This window comes from Purpureocillium lilacinum (assembly GCF_023168085.1).
Source record: "Purpureocillium lilacinum CBS 284.36 DNA, scaffold_2, whole genome shotgun sequence".
NCBI lineage: Eukaryota > Fungi > Ascomycota > Sordariomycetes > Hypocreales > Ophiocordycipitaceae > Purpureocillium > Purpureocillium lilacinum.
In genome coordinates this window covers 1,253,410-1,280,257 of record NW_027072112.1, presented here as the reverse complement: position 1 = coordinate 1,280,257, position 26,848 = coordinate 1,253,410, and the positions used below count along the sequence as shown (strand labels likewise).

Genomic DNA, 26,848 nt, shown 5'->3' with positions numbered 1-26,848 from the left:
ACGACATCCACCATAGCCTCGTGCCAGGTATCGTGCATTTCGGCAGCTCAACGGCACATCAATTTCCCAGCACCAGCTAGCCGCCATGCCGAACTGGAGGGAAGAATACCTCTCATCTCTCCAGGATGTGGAAATCAAGAGTCCGGTCAACATGGAGCTCGTCCAAGCCTGTACGCCCCCGCTATACCCCTCCCTCCCTTGTCTGGTCGTCGTGGTTGACAAAAGACAGGCTCGCAGATGGCAGATCGGATAGCCGCCCTCGAGGCCGAAAGAGCTGCGCTGGAATCGCAAATCACAAACGCCACCACGACCAGCAGCGCCGCAAATCGAAAGGCTTCTGTCGGCAACTCGACGCCATCAGACGACCCAGGCGTTGCACAGCTGCGGCTCGACCTTGCCGAATCGCTTCGTTCAAAGGGCGTCGCAGAGACCCGCCTGCGTACCGCCGAGGAGGAGCTCGCGAAGCTGCGGTCCAAGACGAAAGAGGACACGCGGTCCGTCCGAGACCTGACGGCCGACCGCGCGAGCCTCAAGATGAGATTAAAGGACCAGGAGCACGAGCTCAGGGAACAGAGGAAGCTGCTCGAGGTATGGTTGAACTCCACTGGCAAACCGCGGGCTGCCTGCTAACAACACGCAGCAAGTGCAGGACGAGATGATTACGCTTAACTTGCAAGTCTCCATCGCCGAGAAAGAGCGCGACAAGGCGAAAAAGGAAAACAAGGAGCTTGTCGACAGGTGGATGAAGCGCATGGCACAGGAGGCCGACGCCATGAACCTGGCAAACGAGCCACTTTTCGACAAGACCCGCTGATCACGACATGGCATCACTGACAAAAATTCAACCACTGACTATTGATGGCGAGCAGCATGGCTGGCAATTCATGTGCGTATCTTATTCGCTATCCGTGACTCATGTAACCCATATCCTGCAGGACCTAGGCCCGTAATGATGCTGACATAGCCACTGTAGTTACTTGCGTGTTGAGATAAAGTATGGGCCGCCAGCATTGGTCCAGCTCACGTATCCCTCAGGGTACGTACACTCTTCGACATCGAGGATGGTGCTCCCGACGTCGTTGACGTTGTGGCTGCTTTTGAACTCGGCCACAAAGGAGCGCAGGGAGATGATCTTGCAGCCGGGCTTCAGGTCGAGGAACATGCGCACCAAGTCGTCGTTGAGCTGCGACGTGAAAGCTTTGTTGTTCACCAGCACCACATCAGCGCGCTTGAGCGCGTCATGGATGACGGCGTTCTTGCGAAAGTCGCCGCGCTCGAGGTGAACCTTGCCCGGACGCACGCCCCAGAGGATGCATCGCGAGGTGAACTCCTTGACCTGCGCGTCGGCCAGGTTGCAGGCGTTCTCCATCATCTCGCAGCCCCAGCTTTCGCATCCAATCTCCAGCGCCGCCTGCAGGCAGACGTTGCCCACGCCGGACCCCAGGTCCACGAAGACCTGGTCGGACGTCATCTTGGTCTGCTCGACGAGCAGCTTGGAGATGAAAGGATGCAGGAGCTCGCCGTACACGTAGTCGGTGCCGTTCTCGTACTTGGACAGGAGCTCGACCTTGGGGGCGACGGTGCGGTCGTACACCTGGTCGAGGATGAAGGCGACGAGGTTGCGCGGGATCTCGTGCATGTTGTCGAGGTTCTTGGCGATGACGCCGTCTTCGACAAGGCCGAGGAGCGTCTCGTTGTACTCGTGTAGCGCCGACTTGAACCCAGCGAGATCCTGAATATTGCGGTTCGATGCCTTCTCAAGCCGGCGAATCAGGCCCGTGTTCTGGTTGGTGAAGGGTTCGGCTTCTTCGTCAGTCAGGTACGTCTCGGCGACGTGGCGGACTATGCGTATGCTCGCCTCGACGGCGTCGATTTTGTCCTTGCCCCAGACCAGCTCGAATCTGCGACGATTAGCATCAGGTCGCCAATAATATAGACAAAGGGCGGTCCACGTGCGCACCTTTCTCGCGGCTGCAGACTCGGGTACTGCAGCTTTATTGCCACGTCTTCTTTCTGCGCGCCCATGACGGGCACACACTTGGACTCGAGTGACGCCACCTCGGTAGCGTGGATGAACTTGAGTTTGTCGTTGCGGCCCTCAAAGGCCCGTGCATTGCGCAGCTTGCGGTTCGGGTCGACAAAGCGCCCGTCAACGGTGCCCCTGCGCTGCCGCTTGCGCCCGTCGAGGTTCATCCACCCGTCATCCTCGTTGTCGCTGTCCTTGTCGAAGGCTACGCGGTCGCTCGCGGGCGAGGGTCGGGACAGGGCGGCGCCATCGCGTCCGGCCTTGCGCTTGCGCTCGAGGCGCTTCTCGTCCGAGGATGAGGGGTACGGCGAGTGGCTCTTATGCCGGGCGGCGGCAGAGGGGGGTTTCGGCGAGGGTCGGTGGCCGGCGGCGGGGGAGGACCGGGCAGACGAGGAGGAGGCGGCGGGACGGGGCTGCTTAGGTTTGGGCGGCGGAGGGCGCTCGACGACGACCTTATCGATGCGGATCTTGGGCTGGTTGACCTTGAACTTATTTCCCTTGCCGAGGAGAGGCATGGCGAGGAGCGGGTGCCCGAGCGGGTGCGTTGTTGGCAGGCGCGGGCACGGTGGTGGTGACGACTGCGGCGGAGGCGGCGGTGGCGGCGACGGCGATACGACCGTTTGTTCGGGGATTGCGAGACACGAGGTCAGGGGTCCGTCTCGGAGGGGCTGCGCCGCCGTTTGTCGTCTGGGTCGCAAGACTGTCTCGAGTGGTCGAGGGATTCAGGATGAATGCGCAGGAAAATGAAGGCTACCTTTAATAATGCGCCGGGCTGGGCGATGCTGAGGCTCCCAAAGAAATGACGAGACGAAAAGTATGAAAGGGAAGAGAAAAAAATGCGATATGACGTCCGCTGGTGGGTGGTGGAGGAGGGGATGCAAGGAGAGGGACGAGAAGGCCTATGCGTGAGTGATGTTTGGGTGCAAGGCTGGCAGAGCCTCACTGACCCGGAACAGCGCGCGCCCAGGCGGCGGGAACAAAGCATGAACAAGTAAAGTGCAGGCAGGGCGCTAGTTGCAGTGCAGCGAGGTGGAGCCCGAGTCGGCAGAAGTCGCGTGAGAAGCCTCCAGGCTGCATCCACGCCACTGGAGCGAGTGAGTGGAGTGGGCGCCCGAGTGCCTGGAGCCACTGGCAGCCCAGCGAGTCCGTCGCGTGGCTCGTGCTGACGCTGCTGCAGCCTGGCGCTGCTTCCCGCGTGTGCGGCCACTCGCCTGGGACAAAGAGGGCAAGCCACATCCCATTGGGCCGCGTCATTCACGGAGCGGGTGTGGCTCAACCCGGGTGGTGGTGGTCGGCGGCGCGGGAGCGTCGGCTAAATGCCGGGCCAAACGGCTCTGCCTGGTCAACTGCCGGCGCTGCTGCTTGGCTGAGCGGCTCTCGTATCTACGCCAAGATGGTACCTTACAGGCTATTTTTTGTACGGCATATAGTGAACATAAAGGGAGCTGTTATCGTCCACCGCGTTATTGTAGCGACCGTCGTATCCAGAATTCTCGCCCGCTCCTTACATTTTACCTTTCCTTACTAGAAGGATATACTGTCCGTCAATATCGCTCAAATTTGCAACTTTAATCCGCTGCTCTGTTTCGAGAACCGCCTGACTAGTCAGTGCGTCAAACGGCGCCGCCTGGCCCGCCTGGAGTTTCCGCCGTGCCACCACAAGATGCTTATGCGGTTTGCCGGGAAACCTTTTCGTAAAGATTTCTCTATTGACTGGATCGAAAATCCATCGCAAGTTCCGTGTTAGACCGGTATCGCTGGAGATTATGAACGTTACGGACTTACACGGAACTCGTACTTCCGCGGCGACCTCGGTGTCGCTAGCCGCTGTCGTATTCACAACCCATGTGAACGAGTCTATCGCGGCAGCAAGTTAGACATTATGCCGGAAGTAGTGTCTGTACGTAGAGCGCTGTACTTAGAGGTATTGTGCCTGCTGGCAGTGCTGTTTCATTTACTCCGAAAGGAATATCCACGTTCATCATGAACGGTTTGGCCGACTTGATAGAGAAGCGGAGCCCGTCGATGTATTCTGCTTCTTGGATTCCAGCGCCTGCGGTGACGTTGACCGTCCGCGTTGGCCCTTGTCCGTATTGGACAAAGATGTTGGCGATGTCTTCAGACTTTCGACCCAGAAGCATGTATTCGCCATCGAGGGACGTCATCTTAATGATCCGCGTTTTGTTTTCCGTACTGCTTGCGATAATTAGCAAAGCTACGGCGATGCGTGGTATCGGCTCGGGTGACGGAGCAAGCATTACACGTGGACGTTTCTCTGCGACTCAGATATGACCCATGACTTCCTGTCCCTTGCAAGCGTACCGACGTAGGTGTTTGATACATCTACTCCGTGCATCTTCAGCAGCGCCGGGTCGTATGGCAGCTCGATTTTGGCGATGAGGTCATCGGCCGTCTCATTGAACTTGACAATCCAGCTATACCGGGAGAGACTGACGAAGCCTTCGCCGGAGCTGCTGGTCACAAAAGTACCAGGAAGCGGCGACGTGTTGTTGGTGACAACCAACGTGCGGTTGGAAGGCGAAAAAATGTCCAGAGCTAGGCCGTCGACAAAGTCCTGGTCTGTTCTCGCCATCTTTATCTTCTTGTTAAGATTGTTCGGTAGTGTCTCAGACGGGGAATAATTGTCTTTACCTTGCCAAAGACCGGAATGGTGTCCCCAAATTTCGCTAAAGAGTCATCTTGAGCGGCCGTGACCTGCAGTAGAGTCGCAAGCAGTAGTGCGGACGATGCTAAGTAGCGCCGAAATAATCCTGGACACATCGTCTTACGGCAGGTAAAGAGGCTCGAAAGTACAGCCCAGTCTTGTGGTTACAGAAAGTTATTAACAAGAGGTTGCCAGTAGCAGTGACGAAGGCGGATATAGTTCGGGCGCCTAGTCACTTCTTAAAGCTTGACTTTAAATAACCCCAAGGCACGAAGTCGGCTGCAGCCACTCTGTTTAGCGACGCCCCGCGCTCCCACGGTTCTAAATATATCGTGTTCTGCAAGGGCATTACACTGAAGAAGTCAACTAGACATTTTCTTGTGCGGGCGCACTGGGCTCAGGAGTCAAAAGCACGCTGGGAACGGGGGGTGTAGTGGTGGGGTTCGGGGTTTCGCATTGCCAAGCCATGCGTTTCTCCATGCATTACAAGCACCCGTGCACGATCCCTGCATTGCGGGTGACCGGCACGGACTCGGTACCTTAGACAAGACGGCCAGTCGGTAGGCCAGCCGACAGCCGTTACAGGAAATACATCTGCAACACCGCTAACTGACCTCGTAGTTTTATTGGCCTATATAACCATGCTATTCATATCGGGGCAATCTGTTTGATGTTCAACGTGTGTGCATCGCGGCGGCCGGCAGTCCCTCCCACATGCTCCACCAGTGGCTGCCCTGTAGGGGGCCACGGATGGCCATGTCCCGACCTCATGGCGATGGCAGTGACTCGGCACTGCCATAATTGAAACAGCCACAACATAACAGCAAAACCTAACCGGGTCCACAGAAGACTGGTTCAAACCATTTGGTCGCATCCTTCATGGGTGCGGCCACAATGACAGCTTGTAGCCGGGGTTGCTCAAGCACCACCAGCTGAGTGCTGAGCCATAGCTGTCTCGACTTGGACCCTCTCACTCCTCCATCTCATGCCCCAAGCCCACTCCGCAGCCAGTAACGATGTCATAGCTGTGGTCGTCAGGCCGAGCCCCAGGAATGTCGCCGCAGTCCCAAATGATCCAATCATTGAGTCGACGACGGCAACTCCCAGTGCTCCCATGCTGCAACGGACGAGGTTGTTGATTGCTGTAGAACTCGCACCCTTGCCCGGACAAAGATCCGCCACCAGCGCCGTGTTAATGGCGAATATGGCATTCGACGCCGCCGCGATGACAAATTGTAGTACGAGCGGAACAGCGATCCACCCCGATTTGAGAATTACTGGCAATTGTTCGGCGGGGAGAATGGTGATGCCGTAAATCCCGGTGGCCAAGACAAAAATGGCGGTTATGTACGGGGTGTTGCGCAGGCGAGCATGCTCAATGGGGAAGTCCAGAGGTAAGTCCTTGGTGTTTTTCGACGGAGGCGGTGCCAGTGGGTTTCTAGCCAAGTAGTCCTTCTCGAAGTTCAAGAAGTCGCGCGTCATTAGTTTTCCAGCTATCATTGAGCCTAGAATCGTGCCAAAGCCTGCCAGGGGAGGGTCAGCTTGGTCCCGTTTCTCACCTGCGGTCTCGCGGACTCTAGACTCGAAGATGACAGACGTACCATTTGGCAAAAATATTAGGCCGAGAGTGAGGTCTCCGAGTCCGAAGCGCTGCTTGAAAAGTTCTGTCGTACTTGCAACAACCATGCTCCAGACGGTATATACGGTGCCTCCGAAGATCAAGTTGGCGAGAATATCCTTCTCAGTCAACAGCTTCAGGGGTCCTAGAAAGCTCATGACAGTAACTCTGGGCCGTGAGATCGGTGTCTGAGACACTCTCTTTTGTCTATTCTTCGTCTTCCAGCGTCCGACCAGTGGTTGGTAGATTCCAGACATGGACCAGGAACCATCTCCCGCAACAGAGCGGAGCGTTTCGGGAAGAAAGACGATGATGACACCGAGAACTATCGACGACATAGTCACCAAAAATAGGAAAATAGATCTACATCTTGGGTCAGACTCGTGGCTCTAAACCAGATTGCCAATTACATACCGAAAACCGAAATATTGTGCAAGCAGGCCGCCAATGACAGGACCGATGGCAATGCTGAAATTTCGAACTAGCGAGACTTGCAGCTAGTACCAATATCTTCTTGATGCGAACTTTGGTCGAACCATAGGACTGACGTACTTGCTTGGTAGAAGCTAATAAAAGCGCCCCTCTCGATTGGTGTGGCAATATCCTGAATAACGCCGTTTCCTATTGACCAGAGCGGTTTCAGAATCACGGCTGTGGCCTGCGAAGAGTAGGGACATCATCCACTTACCGATACTAACAGTCGACGCACTTCCCGCGGATTGTAGACCTCTGAAAACTAGGAGTACTGGAAAATTCGGGGACAGGGCAAGAACAATGTTGGCTGCAATATATACTGAGAATGAGCAGATGTAGATCGGCCGCCGACCCACGATATCTGAGAGCGGGCCCCAGATCAATGGAGAGATGCCTTGGATTACGAGATAGGACGTGATAGTCAGCGACACGGCAGTGGGACTAACTCTGAGATCCTAGAGATCCTTGTTAGCACAACTACCACGAGTTAACAATGCCGCACTCACCTTTGCAATTGTGTCCAGGGCGGGAAAGTATATGTTGGAGGACAGTCCGGAAAAAAGGCCAGCGACTCCGACCGTGACAATGACAAGCCATTTCTCCTTCTTAGTAAAACTGTGGAAGGGCGTCTCGGGCAATGGACGCTCCAAGTATCCACTGCATGCCACTTTGGCCTCGGTAGCAGAAAGCTTTTCCTTCTCCTCTAGGCTGAATGATGACCGCTGTGTCGAGCAGTCAGAGCGATCTTCTGTTGTGTTGGATGATCTTTTTGCTGGCGGTAGTTGCCGGTCGCGGCCAAGTTCAATATTCACGGGTTGCCCTATGGCTTCGAGTACTAGCGGACGTAGTGATGGCTGAGCTCCTCGGTCGTCTTGCAGCTGCCACTCTGGGTCGTACGTTCGATTCGCAATTATGGTGGAGATGGTCGAGCCCGCGACAAGGTACAGTCCAGATCGTACTTCTCGCCAACCTTCCAGGGTCGTGAATCTGCGCATGGAAAGTCTGTTGCGCGTATCCGGGCCCTCGTGTGTGTCCATTGATGCAGGTGACGACTAGGCCGTTGAAACGAAAAACAAGTAACGATGCAGCGAAAGGAATACACCAAGAAAACTGCTTGTGTACCTTGTAAGTAGTGGTTTTCGTCCATTACTGCTTATGGTTCGGGTGTCGGAAGGGCTCGAGGAGTCATGTTGCGGCGTTCCGGTAGAGGGTGGCCACTTATCGAAATCACTTGACATGCAAATTACGCCCCGCGATCGGCAACTCCTTCTGTTCTGAGAGCCCTTGTAAGAGTTCGAGGGCTTCCATTGCGGTCCAAGCCTGTTGTTTCAGGCGGCAGCGTTAACACCAGATCCAACCTCCCACCCCACCGAAGCACCGACCCGCCATCATCTTTGAAACAACCGAGAAGCTAATGCCGGAAGACCGGCATTTCCAAAGTGTCTGTTGGCTGTTTCAACACCACCTGCCGCTCGTCGCGAAACTGGCAGCAAATGTTGCCGGTGAGCGCGCTGCATCAGGTGGAATATATTTAGCTGCTCAAACAGCACCAGCAAAACAAATGGCCTCGACTTATTGCACGCGACATGGGTGCGTACCACGTCCTGGGAGCTATTGCGGACATAGGGAATTCCGGTAAAGTTGTTGCCCGCGTCGTGCGGCCCCTTATCGCCTTGTCGCTGAGCACACCGTGTTGAGCATACTGCAGGGACAGATGCAGTGTTTTGTAAGCTCGAAAGTCACTCGTGCGCGACAATCTCAAACGTGATTATGCCGAGGGCCGTTGCAAGCACGAGCATTCATGAGCTTACATCTTCACGAGCACCTGCCAGCCGGGCCAATGACGCCCTAGCCCGAATGGGCTCAAGGCGGCCAACACGAGCCATCGTCTACAACTTCACCTGTCCGAAACGGTTGCGGCAATGCCAAAAAACCGCTGTTCGAATACGCCTCCGAGATGGTAGCGATGTGGGACCTTGCTGACACCACTATCGCGCAGCAGGTCAACGCCAGTGACCCCTCGTCAGTGGTCGTAGGCTACTATGGCGCGGAAGCCTATTCTCGCCATGGCACACGACGCTCTCAGAATTACGAGTTTGCATTGCCCACGGGCTGTTGCGTGATCCCATACCAGCTAGCGAAAATCGTGGAGGGTAAGCGTGTGAGGGCGCTGTGAAAAGCCATGATGACCCGAATCTCCTGCGTACAAGACGAAACTTGAAAGCGAAGGAGAAATGCGGGGCAATGGAGACGAAGGATCTGTCCCCAGGATTGACGTCCCAACACCACATATTCCGACCATGCTGGCGTTTGCACGGCGTTCAACGTATTCTCACCTTCATCGGCTATAGGTAGTAATCGTGCATCTTCCAAGCACATACGACCATACCTACTAGAAAGCACGGGATCCCGTCCGCTCTCCCATAGTTAAGCTGGTAAGGGGCAGATTAGTAGTTGGGTCGGTGACGACCAGCGAACACCGGCTGTTGTATGTTTTTTTTTCCCTCTTCCCGCCTCTAGTTGACTGCTCGGCTATAAGTCGATTTGCGTCGTACATCAAGCACATACGACCATAGCCATAAGAAAATTCGGGATCCCGTCCGCTCTCCCATAGACAAGCTTATGAGCGGCAGATCAGTAGTTGGGTCGGTGACGACCAGCGAACACCGGCTGTTGTATGTTTCCTTTTCTTTTTGGCATCGTGTTGTTCCGACCAGCAAGTGTCGGCTTCGTCTTTTTGGTGTTGCAGACAGCACGGGTTGGCGCGGCTGTTGGTCTTTTGCCCGTGACAGCTGCGGCCCATTGTGCGGCCAGGTGGGGGATTCCGGCGAGTTCGGAACACCAACGAGATCGAATGCGCCAGACTGGGCGCCGGGAAGCTTTAGTCCGCCGCAGGTACCGAAGAGCGCCGAGTTGCCGTCATGTTATTTGCTCCTGATGCTGGGAGCTGGGAGGGTGGCTCTACCCAACTCCGAAGACCCATCACACCAAGAGCTTCATAGTTTCGACACAGCCCCTGCCTTTGCGAGTAGCTATGCATGAGAAAACAGGTCCTTCTATCTTCAGCCCGGGCACAAGTGTCTGAACAAGGGTTCAATACCGAACTCTGTCTAGTCGTGCGGCCCTCAAGACCACAGGTCTCTCCGAAGCATGTCAAACCACGCGTATTCGTTCGGATACTCCGTCAGCATGCCGGCAACATACTCATGCCAATCGTCCTCCCATGAGCCGCACGCAAACATGGCCAATGCGTACTCCCAATACTCCGGATACCACCCCGCGGTTTCCCAGTCGATGAGCACGATCTCCCCGCCCTCCTTCAATATCATATTCTTTCGCTGCAAGTCGCCATGCGTGAACACTGCGCCATGATTCCGCAGGACCAGTGGCAGCACGCGACGATAATATTTGGCTTTGTGAGGCAGTCCGCTGTTGTAAAGATACTTTTGCACAAAGGCATTGTTCAACTGCGCCTCGGTATCAAATGGTCCGCTGTATGTGCCGCCGTCATCAACTCTGTCCGCGGGTGCGGTCCAGAACATGGACTCTTCGAACGGCCTTCGTCCAATACAGCCAAAGTATCCCGGTGCGGGTATGCTCCTCAAAGCGTCGACCTGGAGGCGCAGTTGGCCTGACACCCTTTCTTTCGCAGGCTGATCCAGTCGGAGCCATACGGCATCAAGCCCATCACCTGCCACATTCTCCATGATGATGTAGTTGACATTCTGGCCGTCTGTGCCTGCAATGGAAAACAAGGCAAACACCTCTGGTACAGGTACTAATTGTGTTTGCCGCACGAACAGCATGTTCTCGCCTTCTGTGAGACTCACATTCAGCCCGTATTTCACGATAAAGTGGTCGTTGAAGCGAATCACCCGACGGCCAGTATACTGTTGCAGGACGACGCCCGACCGTTCAATGTCCTGTGGTGACGGAAGCGGGGCTGGTAGTCGCGATTTGGAGGCAAAGAAGGGTGTAGCATAGCGTGTGTCCATGTTTGGGGTCCATGAGAGCAACCTTTGAGGCAATGGATTGCTGTAGGGTAGCAGACGGACTACTGATCGTCGAGCGCTGGGCGAGAGGTCGAGTTGCTGATTCCAAGTTCTCCGTGGCAGGTCCTGCGGACGGGGGCGAGATGCTAGGCAGCAGCATAAATGTAGTAGGCGGGGTAGAATGCAACGCCTAACCGCCTCACAAACGGACCATTGAGCTATTTCAGGCAATCGGCAGCAGGCTGGTCCTTGTAAGTGTGGTGAACGTTTCTATTCCCAAACTTTCCCGACATGGAGTGTGGCGTGAGCACACTAGTCTCTGACATTCAGGAAGACACCAGGAACACTACAAGCCAAGTCTCTGCTCGAAGCAAGGACCTCAAGGCACATGTGCTTCGCCACAGAGAATTACAGCACCTCAAGCGATTGTCCCCACGACCACTGCCTATGGATGCTTGCATCAGCGGCGTCTCCCGTTATCAGGAAATGATGTATTGAAGCTTTCGTAGAGTATTGATGCGTGGTGGAGAAGCCGTGAGAAGCGCATCTTTCTCCTCGGCAAGGTGAATGGAAAAAATACCCGCAGCCATCGCCGGGACCATGTCCCGTTGCTCACTATCGCCAACGTAGGCCACGTCGGAGGACGATATTCCCAAATGCGCAAGTACATTGCCAAAGAGGCCGTCTGTCTTGGCGACCCGAAAGCGATTTGTAGTAGCGACGAAGTCGACGTAGCCGCCTATGCCTAAAGCATCTATCGTTCTCTCTTGTGAATCCTGGGGGCCTTCTGTAATAACGACAATCTTCTTGCCCATATTTTTGATCGTGGAGAGCAGCCCAACTGCGCCGCACTTTAGCTCCAGTGATGCCACTAGGGTAGTCTCGTAGCACTCCAGGAGCTCGGTCATGAAAGGTTCGTCGTACGGCAAGGCGAAGCCGTCCAACGTAGAGCGGAATCGCTCCCTTCGATAGTCAAACGATGTTTTCCCATCGGAAAAGGCATTGGCGGTCTTTGCCCGAAGGACTTTGGAGTATTCCTTCGACAGCGCTTCGATAGGCACGCCATGTTTTGCTGAAATCTCTGCGAGAACCTTAATGGTGGCCGCCGAGGATGCCCGGCGGAACTCGTGCAATGTATCGTCGAGATCAAACCCAATCCATGTCTTCTCTAAGAGGATTTTCTGTAGTTCCTGAGCATCATTTTGCCAAGAGCGAAGATACAATCGACCCAAGTGTTCCTCAATCATGTCTTTCTCAGAGTTAGAGAGAGGGCCATTGCACAGCGCACTGGGCGGTGGTGCGTCCTCGCTTTGAAACAAGCTGGAAAGGTGCCCATGGCGTCGGAGTCGTCCTTTGCAAGCATCTGACCAGGCATCCGCGACATCGTCGAGTATACGGTCTGGTAGCGGCATTCCCCATCTGGCGCAGATACGTCTAACTTCTCTTCGTGGACAGCTGATCAGTTTCTCATAGAGGATGATTGTGTTGGCATCGGCGGGCACTTGCTCGAGCATCTGGAACATGTTTTTGAAGAGCCCGATGAGCTGGTATGCGCTACCCCGCGCATTCTCCTTCCAATACTTGAGAACACGGATTGGATCGCGGACCACCAAGACCGGCCGAGTCGTGACATTTTCGAGGTGCGCCTGATGCGACCACTCTTCACCGTCTCCTACTTCAATGTCGCTGATCAACCATCGTCCATGGCTTGCCAGACAATCGCTGAAGACGCGGTGGCTGGTAACGCTGTTTCCTATGGATCGGTCCAGCCCTGTGATGTCTGCAAGGGCGAGGCTGTTCGTGACGTGGCAATCGGGGTGCTCAGTGAAGAGCCTCATGAGCGGTGCTACGCCGCTGTAAGGGCAACTGACCAAGATGCAGACCTGCGGCGGCTGCCGGCTATGCGACTGGCGATTATTCATTGCGATCGGATTGACATGTGGCGCAAGGAATCTGCTCACAGGAATTTGACTGCTGCTCGCTGACTCTGAGGGTTTTTGCAGCAGGCGAGTGTCTAGGCCCTTGACTCCTGACGGAGGTAGTCGAGCGGGGCCGGAACCTGGCCGAGTCGGCAACGACACTGATCAGTGATGAGCAGATACATGCGCTGCGCGTAGATCTTACTCTTCGCCACTGCTCACGTACTACGTCGGTATGATTTCAGGATTGACGGCAAACAACCTCTCATGATGCTTGGATATGCTGCGAACCTCATCATTCCCGTGACCTGGTGGCTTGTGCCGCTGCCTTGCTCGAATAGAACAAGGCGCGTTCCCGGTTCGCATCTTTGGCCTCCGACACGTGCCTTCGTAGCGCTGAGCCGATTCAAGTTTCACATCGATGCATGATTAGACACCTAGACAGCTTTTTAGCTGTCGCTGCAGCGAGCCGTCGATTCTTCTGGCCTTGTGCAAGTCTAACAAGTTTTCTTGACTCCTCGCGCCACGTAAATTAACTCGCCCCGGGACTCTTTATCATGAGCGACGTGCTCCATTTGACCTAATATGAGGGTATAGGTCCTATCCCCTACTTATCGTCAGACTCGCACTGGCGCGGAAGCCGAGACCACAAGGGACATGTTGTGTGAGGCTCCGGCCAGATGCGAATGATCTGGCATGCTGGCGTCTCTTTTCGAGAACCACTATTCACCCACACGCATATCTCTATTCACCCAAACCCTCCCATGCAAACCGGAGCTCCATACAATTATAGTCACACGGCCTACACCAGCCTACATATGTGTATGGGTAAAAAGTAATTCTCTAAAACATTTGACTGGCGGATACAGATACTGTTGCGACATCTATCTCGGCCAAACCTTTCTTGAACATGCATCAATTCAAGAATGTGTGCGAATCAGCGTGGATCTCATGATCCTGTAAGGACGATACCTTCCCTTGCACTCCCCCATGCGGACTTACGTGACTGATAAGCAAGCTCGAATGACATTCTGTCCTTGCCGAAGGACTTGGTATGTTGCCAAAGTCAAGGTTTCTCGAGTCAATCCTAACGTACAGTAGGAGCAAGGCGGCGGCATCAATCTCATTCATACTCTCAAGCGCCAGAACTTGTCCGAGCAAGGCGCTGTTAACGAAATCGCGGCTAAGATCGAGAAGTGCTACGAGTTGTGGCGTTTGGCACTTGCAGGTCTTCCGCCACATGGGGAGATGATTGACAAAGAGATCTTCAGATACATTGACTGTTATCGAAACATGGCACTTGGCAACTTGCGCTGGAGGTTTGTTCCGTAACGAAGCGGCTTGCATGAATCACTCTACTTCAGCTAACCACAGCCAGCTTCAAGTCTTACTTTAGGGAAGAGGGACCAGGGGTCAAGGAGTCGCGATTCTTTGACTTACCCAGCCCTTTTTGACTTTGCCCAGGTCTCCGGTTGGCAAGCACCGTCAGTAGGCTTATTGCCGCCAGGACAATACAGCGGCATGGGTGTGGAAGGGAGGATACGTCCCAACAAGATGATTTGGTTCTTAAATCTAGTACCTAACCTCTCTATTGATACTTGTCACGTCCTCCTTCTTCCAACCACTAACGTGACTGGCCCAGAGTCGCATCCTCGCGCTTCAGCGTACCGCGCCTCGTGGGGGTGGAGATCCCCCGGCGTGAGGCCTGAGTGCCAGTGGCAGTATTATGCGGGTCATTGCACACCACACAGCCCGGTTTCTTCCCGTCCTTGCAGTCAGAGCATTGTGTCGTAGCCGTCTGCGACTGGACGTGCACGCCTTCGTGCTCTACGCCGCCGACTCTAGTCGCAGATTTTGAAGCCGACTGCTCCGCGGAGCCGCTGGCTTTTGGCTGTCGATGGGTGATTCCTGCAGCTGCTTGACGGATAGCCTTGAACCGGTCCTTTATCTGTTTCCCCGCCGGAGGTTTGTCGCTGGTATTGCCCTGGACGAGATTAGGTCGGGGTTTCGGGGCAGGCCGGCGGGGGCATATGTCGTGCACGACGCACACGCGCCTCTCGGGATCAATGAGGCAGGGCGTTGACTTGAAATTGCCCTTGCCTTTGGTACTTGATCGACGCATCTTGGTTTAGCGAGTTGATCTAGGACACGAATACGCGTAGGGGTTGCTGTGCGGGAGGCGATGTGACCGGGCGTGAGCGTGACTGTGCTGTTGAAGATGTGACTGCGAGTGAGTGTTGACGCGATGCCTCAGCCCAGTCCAACGGTTCTTGTATTATATATTCTTGGGCACTACCCAGCTTTATGTGTTCACTGCCATCGCCCATCGCCGGCGGCACTTTGGAGGAGCCTCAAAGGAACTGTTCTGAGCTCGTCAAAGCAAGTGTGAGAAGTAAGGCTGAACTAGCGCGCGTGAAGCGGACAATCAAAAGCTTCGCGACAGTGCGCTTTGCATCGTCGCATCTGTTCACAGCACAGGCCGTGGTTCAGTTTGGGCCAACGGAACAGTCTTCGAATCATGTGTTCTACGGGACGATGTTGACCTGAACAGGCACAGCAGTCGCACAGAAACCGTCTGTCTCCACAACCTATGCGTTCAATTCTGAGAGTAGAATCCCTGGTATACAACTGGGAGGTTCACACGAATCTGACATCTATTCACCGCTTTTAACCTCTGGTGGTCTGGTCTTCAGGCTTTGCTACTCGCATCTCCGGCACAATTTTGTTTCGCGACAGCGATGGGTTTTGATGTGCATTGAACCATTGCCAGTCAGCGAGTTGATGTGCGGATCGGTGCACACGGGCCGGGCCGCTCCAGTCGCTCCCATGTCAAACATGAAGCCAACACCTGCTGTTGCTCTCCAACCGTTTGACTATACCTGCAGGAACTCCAACCCCAAAGATACCACCGCCGGGGCCATCTGCACCACCCAAATCTTGCGTGACGCCGTCGCGCCGCCGTACGCCCCCGCGACGACGACGCAACCGAGAAAGAAGAGTCGAATCTGTGCCGAAAATTCCGCCACCGGGTGAGTGAGGCCCCAGACGAGTCCCGCTGCCAGGAAGCCGTTGTACAGGCCTTGGTTGGCGGCCAAGGCGCGTGTCTGCTGCGCGAACTCGGGAGTGAGCCGGAATGCGCGCCGGCCGCGCGGGGTGGTCCAGAGGAACATTTCGAGCACGAGGATGTAGACGTGCAGGATGGCCATCAAGGCCGTGGCGACCGCTGATATGGTACCCATTGTGCGACGTTGGCGGATGGCGGCGCAAGTGAGAGAAGGGTGTGATGATGAGGGTGGTGACGGTGTTCAATGTTGACGATGTTGTGGTCGGTGGCTTATCGCCCTTTAAACTTTTCTGGCGAAGGATCGCACTGACTAATCCCTTAAGACAGCCGAGGCATTTGCGCGGTCAGACTGCAATTACTTTAATCGTCTAGGCAGTATCGAGCTGGTCTACTGTGGCACGGTGTTTTGCGGCGTTTATGTTGCATCCGACAACCGCGGTTGATGGAGTTGGCCGCTCGCATTGCTCCAAGCGAGGCGCTGCTTCATCTGCTGTACATACTAGAGCGCGGGACTACGGTACAGTACTCCCTACCGAGTGCAATGATCACACAGGCTAACAGCGAGCATGCAGCGCGCCAGTTTCACTCCCAGCCATCCATGTCAGGCCGCTCAACGCCACCGATGCTGCCCTTCCAGGCCACCATGAACCGCAGCAGCACGTCCTCTCTTCCGCCTCTGGCCAGCGCAAACATGCCATACGGCTGGCCGTTCCGCGCCGTCCACCGCCCCAGCGGCACTGCTGCCGTCGGCCACCCCGCGCACGCAGCAAAGGTAACAAGCTGCGCGTCCGAGGCAGATAGCACAATGTCCACATCTGCGTCTTGCATCGCCTTCCCCATGGTCTCTTGCTCAGCCACGCGACGCAGGTGGGCGACGGTGGCGGCATGCTCGTCGGGTGAGAGAGTCGAATTGAGCGCTGCGATGAGCTCGGTCTGGCCCGTGTGTGCTGCGCAGGATTAGATAGATCCCTTATGTGCAAGTGTGCAAGCGACTTACGCTCTGGCATGGCAATGTCGCTGTTCCTCTCGTTCCAGCCAACGATGTCTTGAAGGTTTCTGATCTCATCATTCCCATGAAAGCACGCGATAAACTCATCAACGTTGTGCGGGAACTCATGGTCTTTTGGTCTGTCAGTAATGTGTCGTGCACGGGTGCCCATATGCTGGTACTTACACGCCGCAGTAACGAGTGATTGGTCTCTGTACTTCAAGACGTCGTCTGCCTCTGGGACCTGAAGGGGATATACTGTCTTCGCGCCGAGGGACTTCATCTTCTCGACCGCGCCCTCATACTTGCCAATCTAGCGCGTGGTCGTCAGTTCAATCGCAGTCAGAAGCAGGGCGTCACTCACGACATCAGGATGGTCCCATTTGCCCTTGCGAATCGACTCGTGCACTCCCCACGCAGGAGCCATCACCCCGATTCCCATACCCTCAAACCCCTTCTCAATCCCGTCTCTCACTCCTTGATGCAGTGAAAACCCCTTAGAGTCTGCCTGCATATTTCCAGCTTGTGGGCCATCATCGCCGCTGCCAGACAGGAGAACGGACGCCAGAGGCGCAAGGTCCACCGGATCGCGGGCCATAACCCCAACGCAATCAAAACTCCTGCTCAGCTTGAAGATTCCGTGAGTCGGTACCGTGCCGTAGCTCAACTTAAGCGCGTATATGCCGTTAGTGCTCGCCGGCAGCACCGTCGAGCCCGTTGTCTCCGTGCCGATCCCCAGGGGCGCAAAACCGGCGGAGACGCTCGCCGCTGGCCCAGAAGACGAGCCACCCGAGACCTGTTCAGGCTTAAGCAAAGAGATCCTCGACTTAGAGGGTTGATTCATCATACCGGCTGGTCTTCCTCGGCCAGGTCCTTGCGACGGTACGCTGAGAGCGTTTGACCTTTAAACGCGCTCCATCCAACCGGCGTGTCCTTGGACCTACATGCACTCAGCCGCAGATCATTTGCGACCAGTAGCTATTTGGGATCTTACTTCATTCCACAGAACTCCTATAACGAGGTATGTCAGCCTCTGGCTTAAGTTGGAATGATGAGTCTGCTCACTGTCATGTTCCCCTTGCCAAGGATGATGAGGCCAGCCTCACGCATCTGCGTGTAAGATGTCAACGCGACCACTCTCTTTATAGGCGCCGGTCGCATACTCTATCCACGATGGTTGCATTCTCTCTTGCCTTCATTATCGCCAAGACGGCTGTCCCCGCACTCGTCGGCATGCCCAGCGCCTCGTCTGTCACAACAGTGTCCTGTAACGTTTAGCTTCTGCAGCATTGAGCACGAGCTACTAATCTGTTGGAGTTCTCCAGTGTGGTACATCTTGTGGGCGCCATGAATCGTACCTTGATGATAATCGGGATGCCATGGAGCGGTCCCCTCACATTCCCATTGAGCCGTTCTTCATCCAGCTCCGTAGCCCGAGCCATGGCCAGCTCCCGCGGCAGTGTCGCAGTAACGGCATTGAGCTTCCGACCCTGCCAATTATGTCGTTCAATCTGGTCCAGGAAATGGCTCACCAGCTTCACGCTGGTCGTATCGCCAGCCTCTAGCTTCCGCTGCAGCTCACCTGCGGAGAGGAAATGCAACGGTGGCTCGTTGCCGCTCATGGCGTCGGTGGCGTATGTGACCGTCGATATGCCTTTGTCCGAGGAGATCACCAGGAAGGACTCCTTCAACACCGGAGCTCACGGAGTAGACTGCCTTCAAATATCCAGAATTTGGTCTCATGTCGTACCCCACAAACAACATCGAGCCAGGCATCCGAATTGTTGGCTTCTCGCTGACATGTGTGGCCGGATCCCTCGTGCCGCCTGATGGCGCGTTCAGGCAGCCCTTTTGCTGGGGCTTTTTGTCCAGGTACCCAACGCTAAGCGCCAACCATTTCTACCTGGCTTCAGCACTTGGTGCAGGCATCGACAACATTTGGGTCGATGTAACCCCAAATTAGCCGAACATCTCCATTATTACAGCACTTCAACGACTTCAGTCTGCAGGGGGGGCAGCTTGTTCTGCCCCCCAAAAAAGGTTTCTCCTCGATTTGATAAGATGTCGGCAAATTGTCATCACAGACGAATCAATGATGCAGAATCTCTGGCAAAACGCCCTCTCGTCTTGCCATTGCGTCACGTAGGGGAACAGGCGCGGGTGGAATGGAGACAGTTATTCGGCAACTCTCAGGTTAAGTACAACGACCAGCCCACTGAAGAAGGAGTTCCTACACAGACAGGCGTCACATGAACCTGTCGCGGGCAGGTGTCGTTATGATCGCTGCCTCCGTTGGTGCAGACCCCACCCCGGCAGAAGTACAGGAACTGTGTCTCGCCATTCTCACCGCCCGTGCAGTGAAAGAAGGACATGTTAACGTGGACCGCATCAGTTGGCTGGTAATTCGTCACGAGGGCTTGGTAAATCTGGCTGTAATAATTGCCTTGAAGATACATGTATCCCGTCAGCTTCAGCGTAAAAGGGCACGTCCCTGACTGGAACGGGAGTGACCGGCACGAAGTGTCTACCTCTGTTCAAAAGGTTGTACCCGCAGTAGTTCAAGCCCTTCTGACAGTTGTATGCGACGGCGGCGGGCATAAGGATAGTCAGAGTGGCTACAGTGAAAGTGGCGACCTTGACCATTGTGAACGTCTTGCAAAATCCGATCAGAGAAAGGGGAGATCTGTTGGGGGTTGGGATGACGAATCGAGGAAACCGCTCTTGCCAGCTTGAGCCGTTATATAGTCACTTGGGCTTGAGGGGCCTCGATCCGGGCCGGACTAAACTGCCCTGTGTCGTATAAATGAGCCCACCCATTCTAGGCCACAATTCAGCACAAACTGGATCCCACTGCAGCAGTCCATGCGGAAATCACACCAGCGATGCTTTGAGCCGAACATACCCTGGCTAGAGTCAAATTACACAGAGCGACTGCCCGCGATAATGTACGGTCATGAGGCGTTGGCGGACTTCGGTCCGGGAAGCATGGACTGGGAGGATTGGCGGGTGAACTTTCTCGTGGTACTCGTACTCGTGCTTTGGGAGTATATATGGACTTCATTGCGCCCCTCTTCACGCGTCTAGAACCCATGTGACCTTGACTTTTAACCACGTCAACCCCAAGAAACTGCAACCCCAGGGTTCAAGTACGATCGGGAGTGCCGCATAAACTACTAGAACAGTATTTTCGTCATCGCGGAAAGACCAGCATGGTTTCGAACAGCACACGCCTTCGTGCCGCACCACGTCACGAACGCTACCAAGAGACTGCACGGCGGCTGCACGTGGCCATTGCAGGGTTTCTTGCTGTGTACGTCCACAACTCCAGAGATTCGGAGCACATGCTGATGCAAATTACAAAGCGCCGGTTTCTACATCTTGTATCGCTACCTGGACACTTATTACAAATATGGCACCTAGTGAGCTAAGCAAGCCTGGCACTTCGAAAAGAGCGGTACCATATAGGAACAAATACACAGAGTACGGTAGCAGCCCACGCCGCACGTTGAACTTTGGAAGCTACCAACTTCGTACGTGCCTTGATCCATGAAACCGAGCACCACCAACGGCGTGGTCAGAGCACAGCCCTTCAGTCTGCAGCCATAACACGTAGAAGCCAGTCCGTAATGTGGAAGCCCGCAACCGCGCTAGCAGAGCAGAGCAGAGCACTGACGCCTCCTCGGTCGAGCTATTTTCGGTCCGTGCTGCGGGTCTCACAATGCTGTTGCCAATAAACGATGGTGTTGCTCCGCCGGCATACCCGTGATTGGGCATTTGCTGAACACGATGTTGGTACGCACGTATATTGGTGTTGGTCGCGGCGTTGGGAGGGGCGCGTCAACGGGCTCGTGCCTCGCCCAGTGCTGTTGAGCCGCGCCGCACCAACCTCCTGGTGTCGTTCGGCCTCTTCTCTCCTTCGCATTTTACATCAACCATAACACCATCTTCTGCATCAAGCCTGTTGCCGTTTTTCGTATCTTCCTTGTTTCGATCATCTGCCACCCTTGCGCGGCGAATACCCACTTGGTAAGTTATTCCAGGGGACCGTCTGCCCTAGCCTCCAACCTTCGGGAACGTGCGTAGCAACGCCTGTTGGCAGTCTGGGATGGTCCAAGACCCCTTCACCATTATCCGCAATCTAAACCACGAGACCAGATTAAAGCTAACCTTATTACTTAAACTTACAGCTTCCCTTGCGCTCGGCATAGTGACGCGAGACATACACACATCTTTGCCTCAACTCACGTGCCGCGTGCCGAGACAGCGGACCATGAAAGCACTGCGACGTGCCACTCCACTTGACTGACAAGATGAAGCGCTGCGTCATAGCAGTCGCTGCTGCCGCCCTGTGTCCCGTGGTCGGGGCCTCAATGGGATTCCGCAACTCAAAGTATGACCTGAAGGAAGGGCAGCCATTCACGTTGCAGTACGATGGCTGTGATCAAGACCCTTGCGCCATCTATCTAGAGCGCATGATCTCCACGACCGGTCACGAAACGCTCCAAACCATAACCGGTCCGTTACCGAGCTTCCCACAACATCTCCCAAGTCCCAGGCCAGCTAACAACATCCCCTACATGGGAGTTGCGCCTAAGAAAAAGCGGGAAAGAAAAAGAATAGTACAATATCATTTATTCTGCAAGGGATACCTTCAGGCTATTATTACTTTGCCCTTGGCAATATAGAGGGCGCACTTGACTACAGCCCCGGGTTCTACTACAAGTCGTCTGTCGACTCGGACAAGAGCATTCCTCCGTCAGCTTCCATATACACAGGCACAATTCCGCCTCCTAGTTCGACCGAGACCACAACCATTGGTTTGTTTTCCACACTTGGTCAGAAAACTCTGGGTCATGCTCGCTAATTCTCTCGCAAATCAAGCTCCCGAAACGACATCATTGGCAGAAACTGCTACACCGACTGCGCCGTCCACCTCGTCTGCGCAACCCCAGCCCCCGGTCACTTCCACGTCGGCCACCGCAACGGCTACGGAGGCAGTGACCCCAGATAAGCAAGTCTCGCGCCGACTAAGTTCCGGCAGCAAAGCGGGCATCGCCATCGGGTGCTTGGCCGCGTTTTTGCTCGCGCCAGCAGGCTTCTTCTTATGGTGGCGTCGGCGGAGACGACTTCGACACAGGGAAAGCAACTGCGATCCCGACCACCTTCAGCCCCTGGACAGAAGTGCTGCGTCGCCAGCCGAAAACAAGGAGCTCGACAGCCAGCCTATTGTGGAGCTCGGCAGTCAGACTTACTACGAGCTACCGTCCGAAGGCTGGGAGCAGAAAGGCAGCTGCTCGAAGATTGAGGCCCCGGAGCTGTATCATGACGAGAAGCCTACCGGTCACGGGTCCTTTCAATGGACATTGCACGAAATGGGCGCCGATGAGCGTGGCCTGGGCGCGTTGACTGCGACGGGAACCCCAGAGTTACCGCCGTCGGATGGGGCGCTCAAAAGTCCGACAAACACATATTCCTCTCTCGCTTCTAACGGGGGTTCCGTCTCCGAACTTTCTCGAGGCCCCGGGATGATGTCCGCCGAATTTGTGTTGCCAAACTTGTCTCCAGCAAGTGTCAATACGACGCTAGCGGGTCCGGACTCTCCGACAGTCCACGAGTATCGCACACCAACTATCGCGGAGTCTTACGGGGCCAACACATCGAGGCTCCGCACTGCGGAAGATGAAGCAGAACTTGCTTCCAGATCAGAAGACACGGCGCAGAGCACAGCCGACTACCTCAACACACGGCGGCAGTGATAATTCGCTCGACAATAGAGAGGGAGCAGACCCAGGTGGAAGGAGGAACATACGTGTAACGGATCAGAGGCCTTCATATGAATGGTTTGAGCCCGCGCAGTCTAGCCTGAGATTGTGTTGTAAAGTCCAGAAACAATGGCACTGTACAGCGCCTAATCGTTGAAGCCCGGCTTCAGAGCTACACAGTGACAGACTGGGCAGAAAGTCATTCACAGAGAAGCTCCGCAGTTGGATGCAGCCCTTCGGATCCGCATGCTGGTTACTAAGGCAGACAACACAACGAGAAGTTGGTTCTGCAGGCCACAAACTTGACAGTAGGCTGCCGTTAGCTCTGCCGTCCGCGGGGTATCGATGTCGGCCGATGCTCTCCAAGTTGGCCATGACTGATGGAATCGCCGCGATGTTGGTTGCCCTTGCCGCAAACCAACCTCCTCAGCCTCATATCACCGAGTCAATCCAACTCCCCGAAGCTCTGGTTCCTTGACGTACAAGCCTACTTCCTCTTCGGCAGCCACATCAACGGCACCGAGTCGTGGCTCGAGTCGGGCTCGCGAAGTCCGCACACGGTTCCCGCGTACAGCGTACGCGTACGCCAGCGTCGGGTAAGTCGATTTCGAATGGAAACATTCGAGCCTTGGCCCGTTACCGGTGGCCACAGCGGCAAGGAAGCGGTCTATTTCTTCGCTCGTCGAATTCGACGTCCAGCTTCTTCGTCCAGCCGCCCAAAACATAGCGATATCACCTCCAAACATCCTTGTAGTGTTCACGGCAAGACAACCGGGGCGCTTCTTCTCTTCAGCGTCTAACGCGCTGATCAACCCGACGGTGTCTGCAATTGCCAAGCAGGCTGGGATTTGTTGAGCCTGACAAAATATACAAGACGTTCAGCGAATATACATACTTTTGCTGACACCTCACAAACCAGGGTTCCCCGTGTCCTGCTCCGTCTTCGGAACCATGAACTACCACTCATTGGTCCTCTTGTCAGCCCTGACTCCCGCCGCTATTGCGGCAAAATTCCTCAATTCCAAGTGGGATGTCACAGAAGGACAGTGGTTCACCTTGCGATTTGATGGTTGCGATGTGTCCGATTCTCTCTGCCTCCTGGCATTGTGGAGGTCGCCTCACACTACGGAGGACTTTATCCAAGCAGTTAATCGTTCGTACGCCCTTGATCCGGCAATGGTAGCATCATGACGTTCTCGCTTACTCGCTGGTATTGGGGTGTCGCAGCCCTGGCAGGCACGGAGCAGAACACCAGCATCGAGGTGCAACTTGTCGGTGTGCCCACAGGGACGTATTTCTTCGGTCTTGAGCAGTTGAAAAGTCTAGTGAGAAGCCCAACGTTCCTCTATGTGTCGTCGAACGACCCGGCGGGCCCCATTCCCCTACTTGCCAATACTCGACTACCCTTGACGGAGACAACTTCGACTCGCACTTCGACTGGTACTTTATCCTCGTCCGACACTCCTACGAGTATGTTTCTTCTTCTGCTTCCGCATCAATTGATATCTCTATCAGCAGCTCACATCGCAAGTCAACGAATCAACACTGACGGCATCATTGACCACACCCGCCCCGTCTACCGCGCAAGCACCTTCATCGACTGCAGCCGCAGCCATCACCGCCACCCCGACAGAAGCTATAACAACACCGGACGGACAGGGCAGCCCTCAGCTCAGCTCCGGCGCAAAGGCAGGCATCGCCGTGGGCTGCGTGGCGGCGGTCGTCATCGCCCTGGCGCTGGCCATCCTGTTCTGGAGGCGGCGGCGGCGGCGGACCCAGGCCCTGAAGGTGCAAGGCGCTTACCAGTCAGGCTACAGCCAGCCCACGCTCAGTTGCGCTCAAGGGCCAGTTCATGTCGAAGATGGACCGGGAGGGAAAGCACAGGAGCTATCCGGCAGGAGTCCTCCCATGTCCACGCCGCTTCACTACAGGTACGGCAGCCAGGGGCCATCGACGGATCGTTCCGACCCGCACACACCGACACAACACTTATCTTACCTATCTTACCTGTCGGCTCAGTCTCGCAGCGAAGTATACGAAATGAGCGTGCCCGAGAATCAGACCCGAAACTCGACCATCGCAGCCGCGCTCACACAGTCCACTGCCACTGACACGACAACCACGGCGCCAACATCACAACCGCCGGCTGGTGGCGCGGACAAGACCTCTACAGGCACCACTACCCCCGGGTTGCTGGACCTCGCACTCGGACCAGCCAAGCGCATCTCCTCCATTGAAATGCCCTGGTTCAAGTACGAACAGCAGCCATCTGCTGCCAGCGACGACAGGGGCGGCCGACAGCAGTCAGTCTCGTCCCCGGAGCTATCGCCGCCACCGTCCGTCGAGCCGCCACGACAGCAGCCCTCGCCATCAGGAAGCAGATTAAGCGCCGCGCAGCAGCATCTCGAGAGCCAGTACGAGCAGCTCGAGGCGCGCAGGCGCCGTATCCTGGACCTGGAGAGCATCGAGAGGCAGCAGGCGGAGCTGCGAGAGCGGATGGACGTGCTCCGGAGGGAGGAGGAGGGAGGATAGGTAGGGGATGAGCATTTTGTGTGTCGGAAAGCATCTGCACTGGCCTGGCTGGTGGGCGATGACATAGTCGACTGGCGTCCCATAACATATACACTCGGAGGCTCTATATGTATACGGAGTATAGGATGTATTCTCAGGATATCGAACTGTTGGCTCCGTGCTCTCAATTGAACACCCAAAGACCATCTCCATCTCCATCTCGCCCTCCCCTCCTCCACGCCCAACGACCATCACGTCCCTCACAGTTAAAATCCTTCCAACAGGGGAAAAAGATTGTCAATCTCCGTTCACCACTCCAGAACCCTGATCGTCACCCTTACCCCTGGTCCCCTACCCCTACCCTTAATACCCCTACGCACCCCTCGCGCCACTCGCCCCATCTCCGCGTCCCTGAGTCTCCGGGGTCCGTCCCCGCCAAAGGAACAGAAACACAGCAATCCGCATTTACCCAAACAGGCAAGTCCCAACAACGACCTTCCCACCGCTCTCGAACCGCTGATTCACGGCGTGCGGTTCGTCGTTGGCGGATGCAACGCTTGCGCTCGCTCGCTTGCTCACCCGCTCGCTCTGATCTGATCTACGTATCAGTTTATCTATCTATCTGCCTATACGCAGTGAGGGCGGCCTTGACACCCTGTTTAGTCGCGAGGAGCCGCGAGCAAGCCCGCTCATCTTTCAGTGCGGAGCGGTCGATCGGCCAGGGCGGTGAGCACGTTCACCCGGGCACTACCATTATGTTCAGTTTGCACCAATCTCCAAGGGGACGGGTGCCCAAGTTGGCAAATCAGTCAGTCTGTTTAACCGCTTCGTCGCCAGTAACTACAGTCCTGTGCGACGCTTCAAGTCTGTCTGTACTCGTCTGATAACGTACTTGGACCTCGTACGTACACATTCTATGCCCCATGCCTCGCGGCCGCGTCTCGCGCCCTCGTACATTCCCAATCTCTTCTCTGTCTTCCCGTCTCCCGCTCCTCATGCAAGACCGCGACCAGCCCAGATCGTCGGGCAGCCCTGCATCGGCATGCATCCGCGCTGCACCCCGTCCCGTCTGGGACCACACCCGTCACCAATGAGACGCCACCAGACATGCCAATCGTTGACCGTCCAAAAAGGAAAGTGTAATGTGCAATCAGCAAAAAGTATTGATAGTGGCCGTGGCCGAGGTTGGTATCCTGCAAGAAACAAAAGGGCCAGGCCGCTAGCTGTGTGCGTGTGAAGATCAATATGCTAACAATCCATGTTCCGAGCCATTCCCGCGTCGCAATGCTTGTGTAAAAAAGAATAATGTCGGCGCCGACGTGGCGCGCTGTCCTGTGAGGCTCCCGCTGTACCATCTAAACCCAAAAGCAAGTCATCCGCAGTGGTGTGCTTGCACTGCTACTGCAGTGCAGTGTACTGTACTGTACTGTAATCTTTCGTGCCTCATTCGGCCGACCAAAACGCGCCACGGAGGCGGTGACGTGCGGCCCTGTGCCTGACTCTGCTCGGGAGATTCCGCGTCGACTGTGGAGGCGAGCAAATTTTCTCCCCGGCCGTCAACTCAGGGTCCAGCGGGGACGCCTCCGTGCCAGAAATCCCCGTCAACAAATTCAGAGATTGGCCCCTGCTGTCTCGGGTGAGTCAGAGACAGTTACAGGGTCCCCGGAACGGGCGGGCACAACAGAGCTGGCGACAGTTTGGGGGCCCGTTGTCTGCCTTCCCGATCGGGCGCCTTAGCTGACGGCTGCATCGTCCTGCGCTGCAAGGTGTCAATCGGCCGCCCCAAGTGCCAAATCCCATTCATCCGCGGAAAACGACGTTCCCTTCTA

General features: G+C 55.5%; 9 protein-coding genes and 2 non-coding genes across 11 annotated transcripts; 4 read left to right on the top strand and 7 right to left on the bottom strand.

Moving 5' to 3' along the window:
• Nucleotides 1–85: 85 nt before the first annotated feature.
• On the top strand, nucleotides 86–814 carry PLICBS_002201 (autophagy protein 16, interacts with Atg12p-Atg5p; the record flags this gene model as incomplete). The annotated part of the gene is made up of 3 exons (XM_018321831.2): nucleotides 86–170; nucleotides 230–588; nucleotides 641–814. The coding sequence occupies 3 exons, from the start codon at nucleotides 86–88 to the stop codon at nucleotides 812–814; spliced, it is 618 nt and encodes a 205-aa protein (XP_018179311.1).
• Nucleotides 815–973: 159 nt separating this feature from the next.
• PLICBS_002200 (nucleosomal histone H3-Lys79 methylase) lies at nucleotides 974–2,541 on the bottom strand (the record flags this gene model as incomplete). Its single annotated transcript, XM_018321830.2, has 2 exons — nucleotides 974–1,901; nucleotides 1,961–2,541. 2 exons carry the CDS (start codon nucleotides 2,539–2,541, stop codon nucleotides 974–976), a joined length of 1,509 nt encoding a protein of 502 aa, XP_018179310.2.
• Nucleotides 2,542–3,906: 1,365 nt separating this feature from the next.
• PLICBS_002199 (uncharacterized protein) lies at nucleotides 3,907–4,619 on the bottom strand (the record flags this gene model as incomplete). The annotated part of the gene is made up of 2 exons (XM_065599978.1): nucleotides 3,907–4,219; nucleotides 4,288–4,619. 2 exons carry the CDS (start codon nucleotides 4,617–4,619, stop codon nucleotides 3,907–3,909), a joined length of 645 nt encoding a protein of 214 aa, XP_065456050.1.
• A 990-nt stretch (nucleotides 4,620–5,609) lies between these two features.
• Nucleotides 5,610–6,467, bottom strand: PLICBS_002198 (uncharacterized protein; the record flags this gene model as incomplete). Its single annotated transcript, XM_065599977.1, has 2 exons — nucleotides 5,610–6,214; nucleotides 6,293–6,467. The coding sequence occupies 2 exons, from the start codon at nucleotides 6,465–6,467 to the stop codon at nucleotides 5,610–5,612; spliced, it is 780 nt and encodes a 259-aa protein (XP_065456049.1).
• Nucleotides 6,468–9,158: 2,691 nt separating this feature from the next.
• PLICBS_r0007 lies at nucleotides 9,159–9,278 on the top strand. Its single transcript, XR_010602338.1, has one exon. It is a non-coding gene; the product is annotated as a 5S ribosomal RNA (ribosomal RNA).
• A 67-nt stretch (nucleotides 9,279–9,345) lies between these two features.
• On the top strand, nucleotides 9,346–9,465 carry PLICBS_r0006. Its single transcript, XR_010602337.1, has one exon. It is a non-coding gene; the product is annotated as a 5S ribosomal RNA (ribosomal RNA).
• Nucleotides 9,466–9,908: 443 nt separating this feature from the next.
• Nucleotides 9,909–10,778, bottom strand: PLICBS_002197 (uncharacterized protein; the record flags this gene model as incomplete). The annotated part of the gene is made up of 1 exon (XM_065599976.1): nucleotides 9,909–10,778. The coding sequence occupies one exon, from the start codon at nucleotides 10,776–10,778 to the stop codon at nucleotides 9,909–9,911; it is 870 nt and encodes a 289-aa protein (XP_065456048.1).
• A 476-nt stretch (nucleotides 10,779–11,254) lies between these two features.
• Nucleotides 11,255–12,613, bottom strand: PLICBS_002196 (uncharacterized protein; the record flags this gene model as incomplete). The annotated part of the gene is made up of 1 exon (XM_018321828.2): nucleotides 11,255–12,613. One exon carries the CDS (start codon nucleotides 12,611–12,613, stop codon nucleotides 11,255–11,257), a length of 1,359 nt encoding a protein of 452 aa, XP_018179308.2.
• Nucleotides 12,614–15,567: 2,954 nt separating this feature from the next.
• PLICBS_002195 (uncharacterized protein) lies at nucleotides 15,568–15,933 on the bottom strand (the record flags this gene model as incomplete). The annotated part of the gene is made up of 1 exon (XM_018321827.1): nucleotides 15,568–15,933. One exon carries the CDS (start codon nucleotides 15,931–15,933, stop codon nucleotides 15,568–15,570), a length of 366 nt encoding a protein of 121 aa, XP_018179307.1.
• Nucleotides 15,934–16,340: 407 nt separating this feature from the next.
• PLICBS_002194 (uncharacterized protein) lies at nucleotides 16,341–18,368 on the bottom strand (the record flags this gene model as incomplete). Its single annotated transcript, XM_018321826.1, has 9 exons — nucleotides 16,341–16,705; nucleotides 16,756–16,878; nucleotides 16,933–17,059; nucleotides 17,111–17,542; nucleotides 17,596–17,686; nucleotides 17,741–17,757; nucleotides 17,812–17,856; nucleotides 17,910–18,011; nucleotides 18,105–18,368. The coding sequence occupies 9 exons, from the start codon at nucleotides 18,366–18,368 to the stop codon at nucleotides 16,341–16,343; spliced, it is 1,566 nt and encodes a 521-aa protein (XP_018179306.1).
• A 2,688-nt stretch (nucleotides 18,369–21,056) lies between these two features.
• Nucleotides 21,057–25,040, top strand: PLICBS_002193 (uncharacterized protein; the record flags this gene model as incomplete). The annotated part of the gene is made up of 7 exons (XM_065599975.1): nucleotides 21,057–21,261; nucleotides 21,432–21,563; nucleotides 21,628–22,200; nucleotides 22,995–23,189; nucleotides 23,428–23,661; nucleotides 23,745–23,978; nucleotides 24,040–25,040. 7 exons carry the CDS (start codon nucleotides 21,057–21,059, stop codon nucleotides 25,038–25,040), a joined length of 2,574 nt encoding a protein of 857 aa, XP_065456047.1.
• Nucleotides 25,041–26,848: the final 1,808 nt, after the last annotated feature.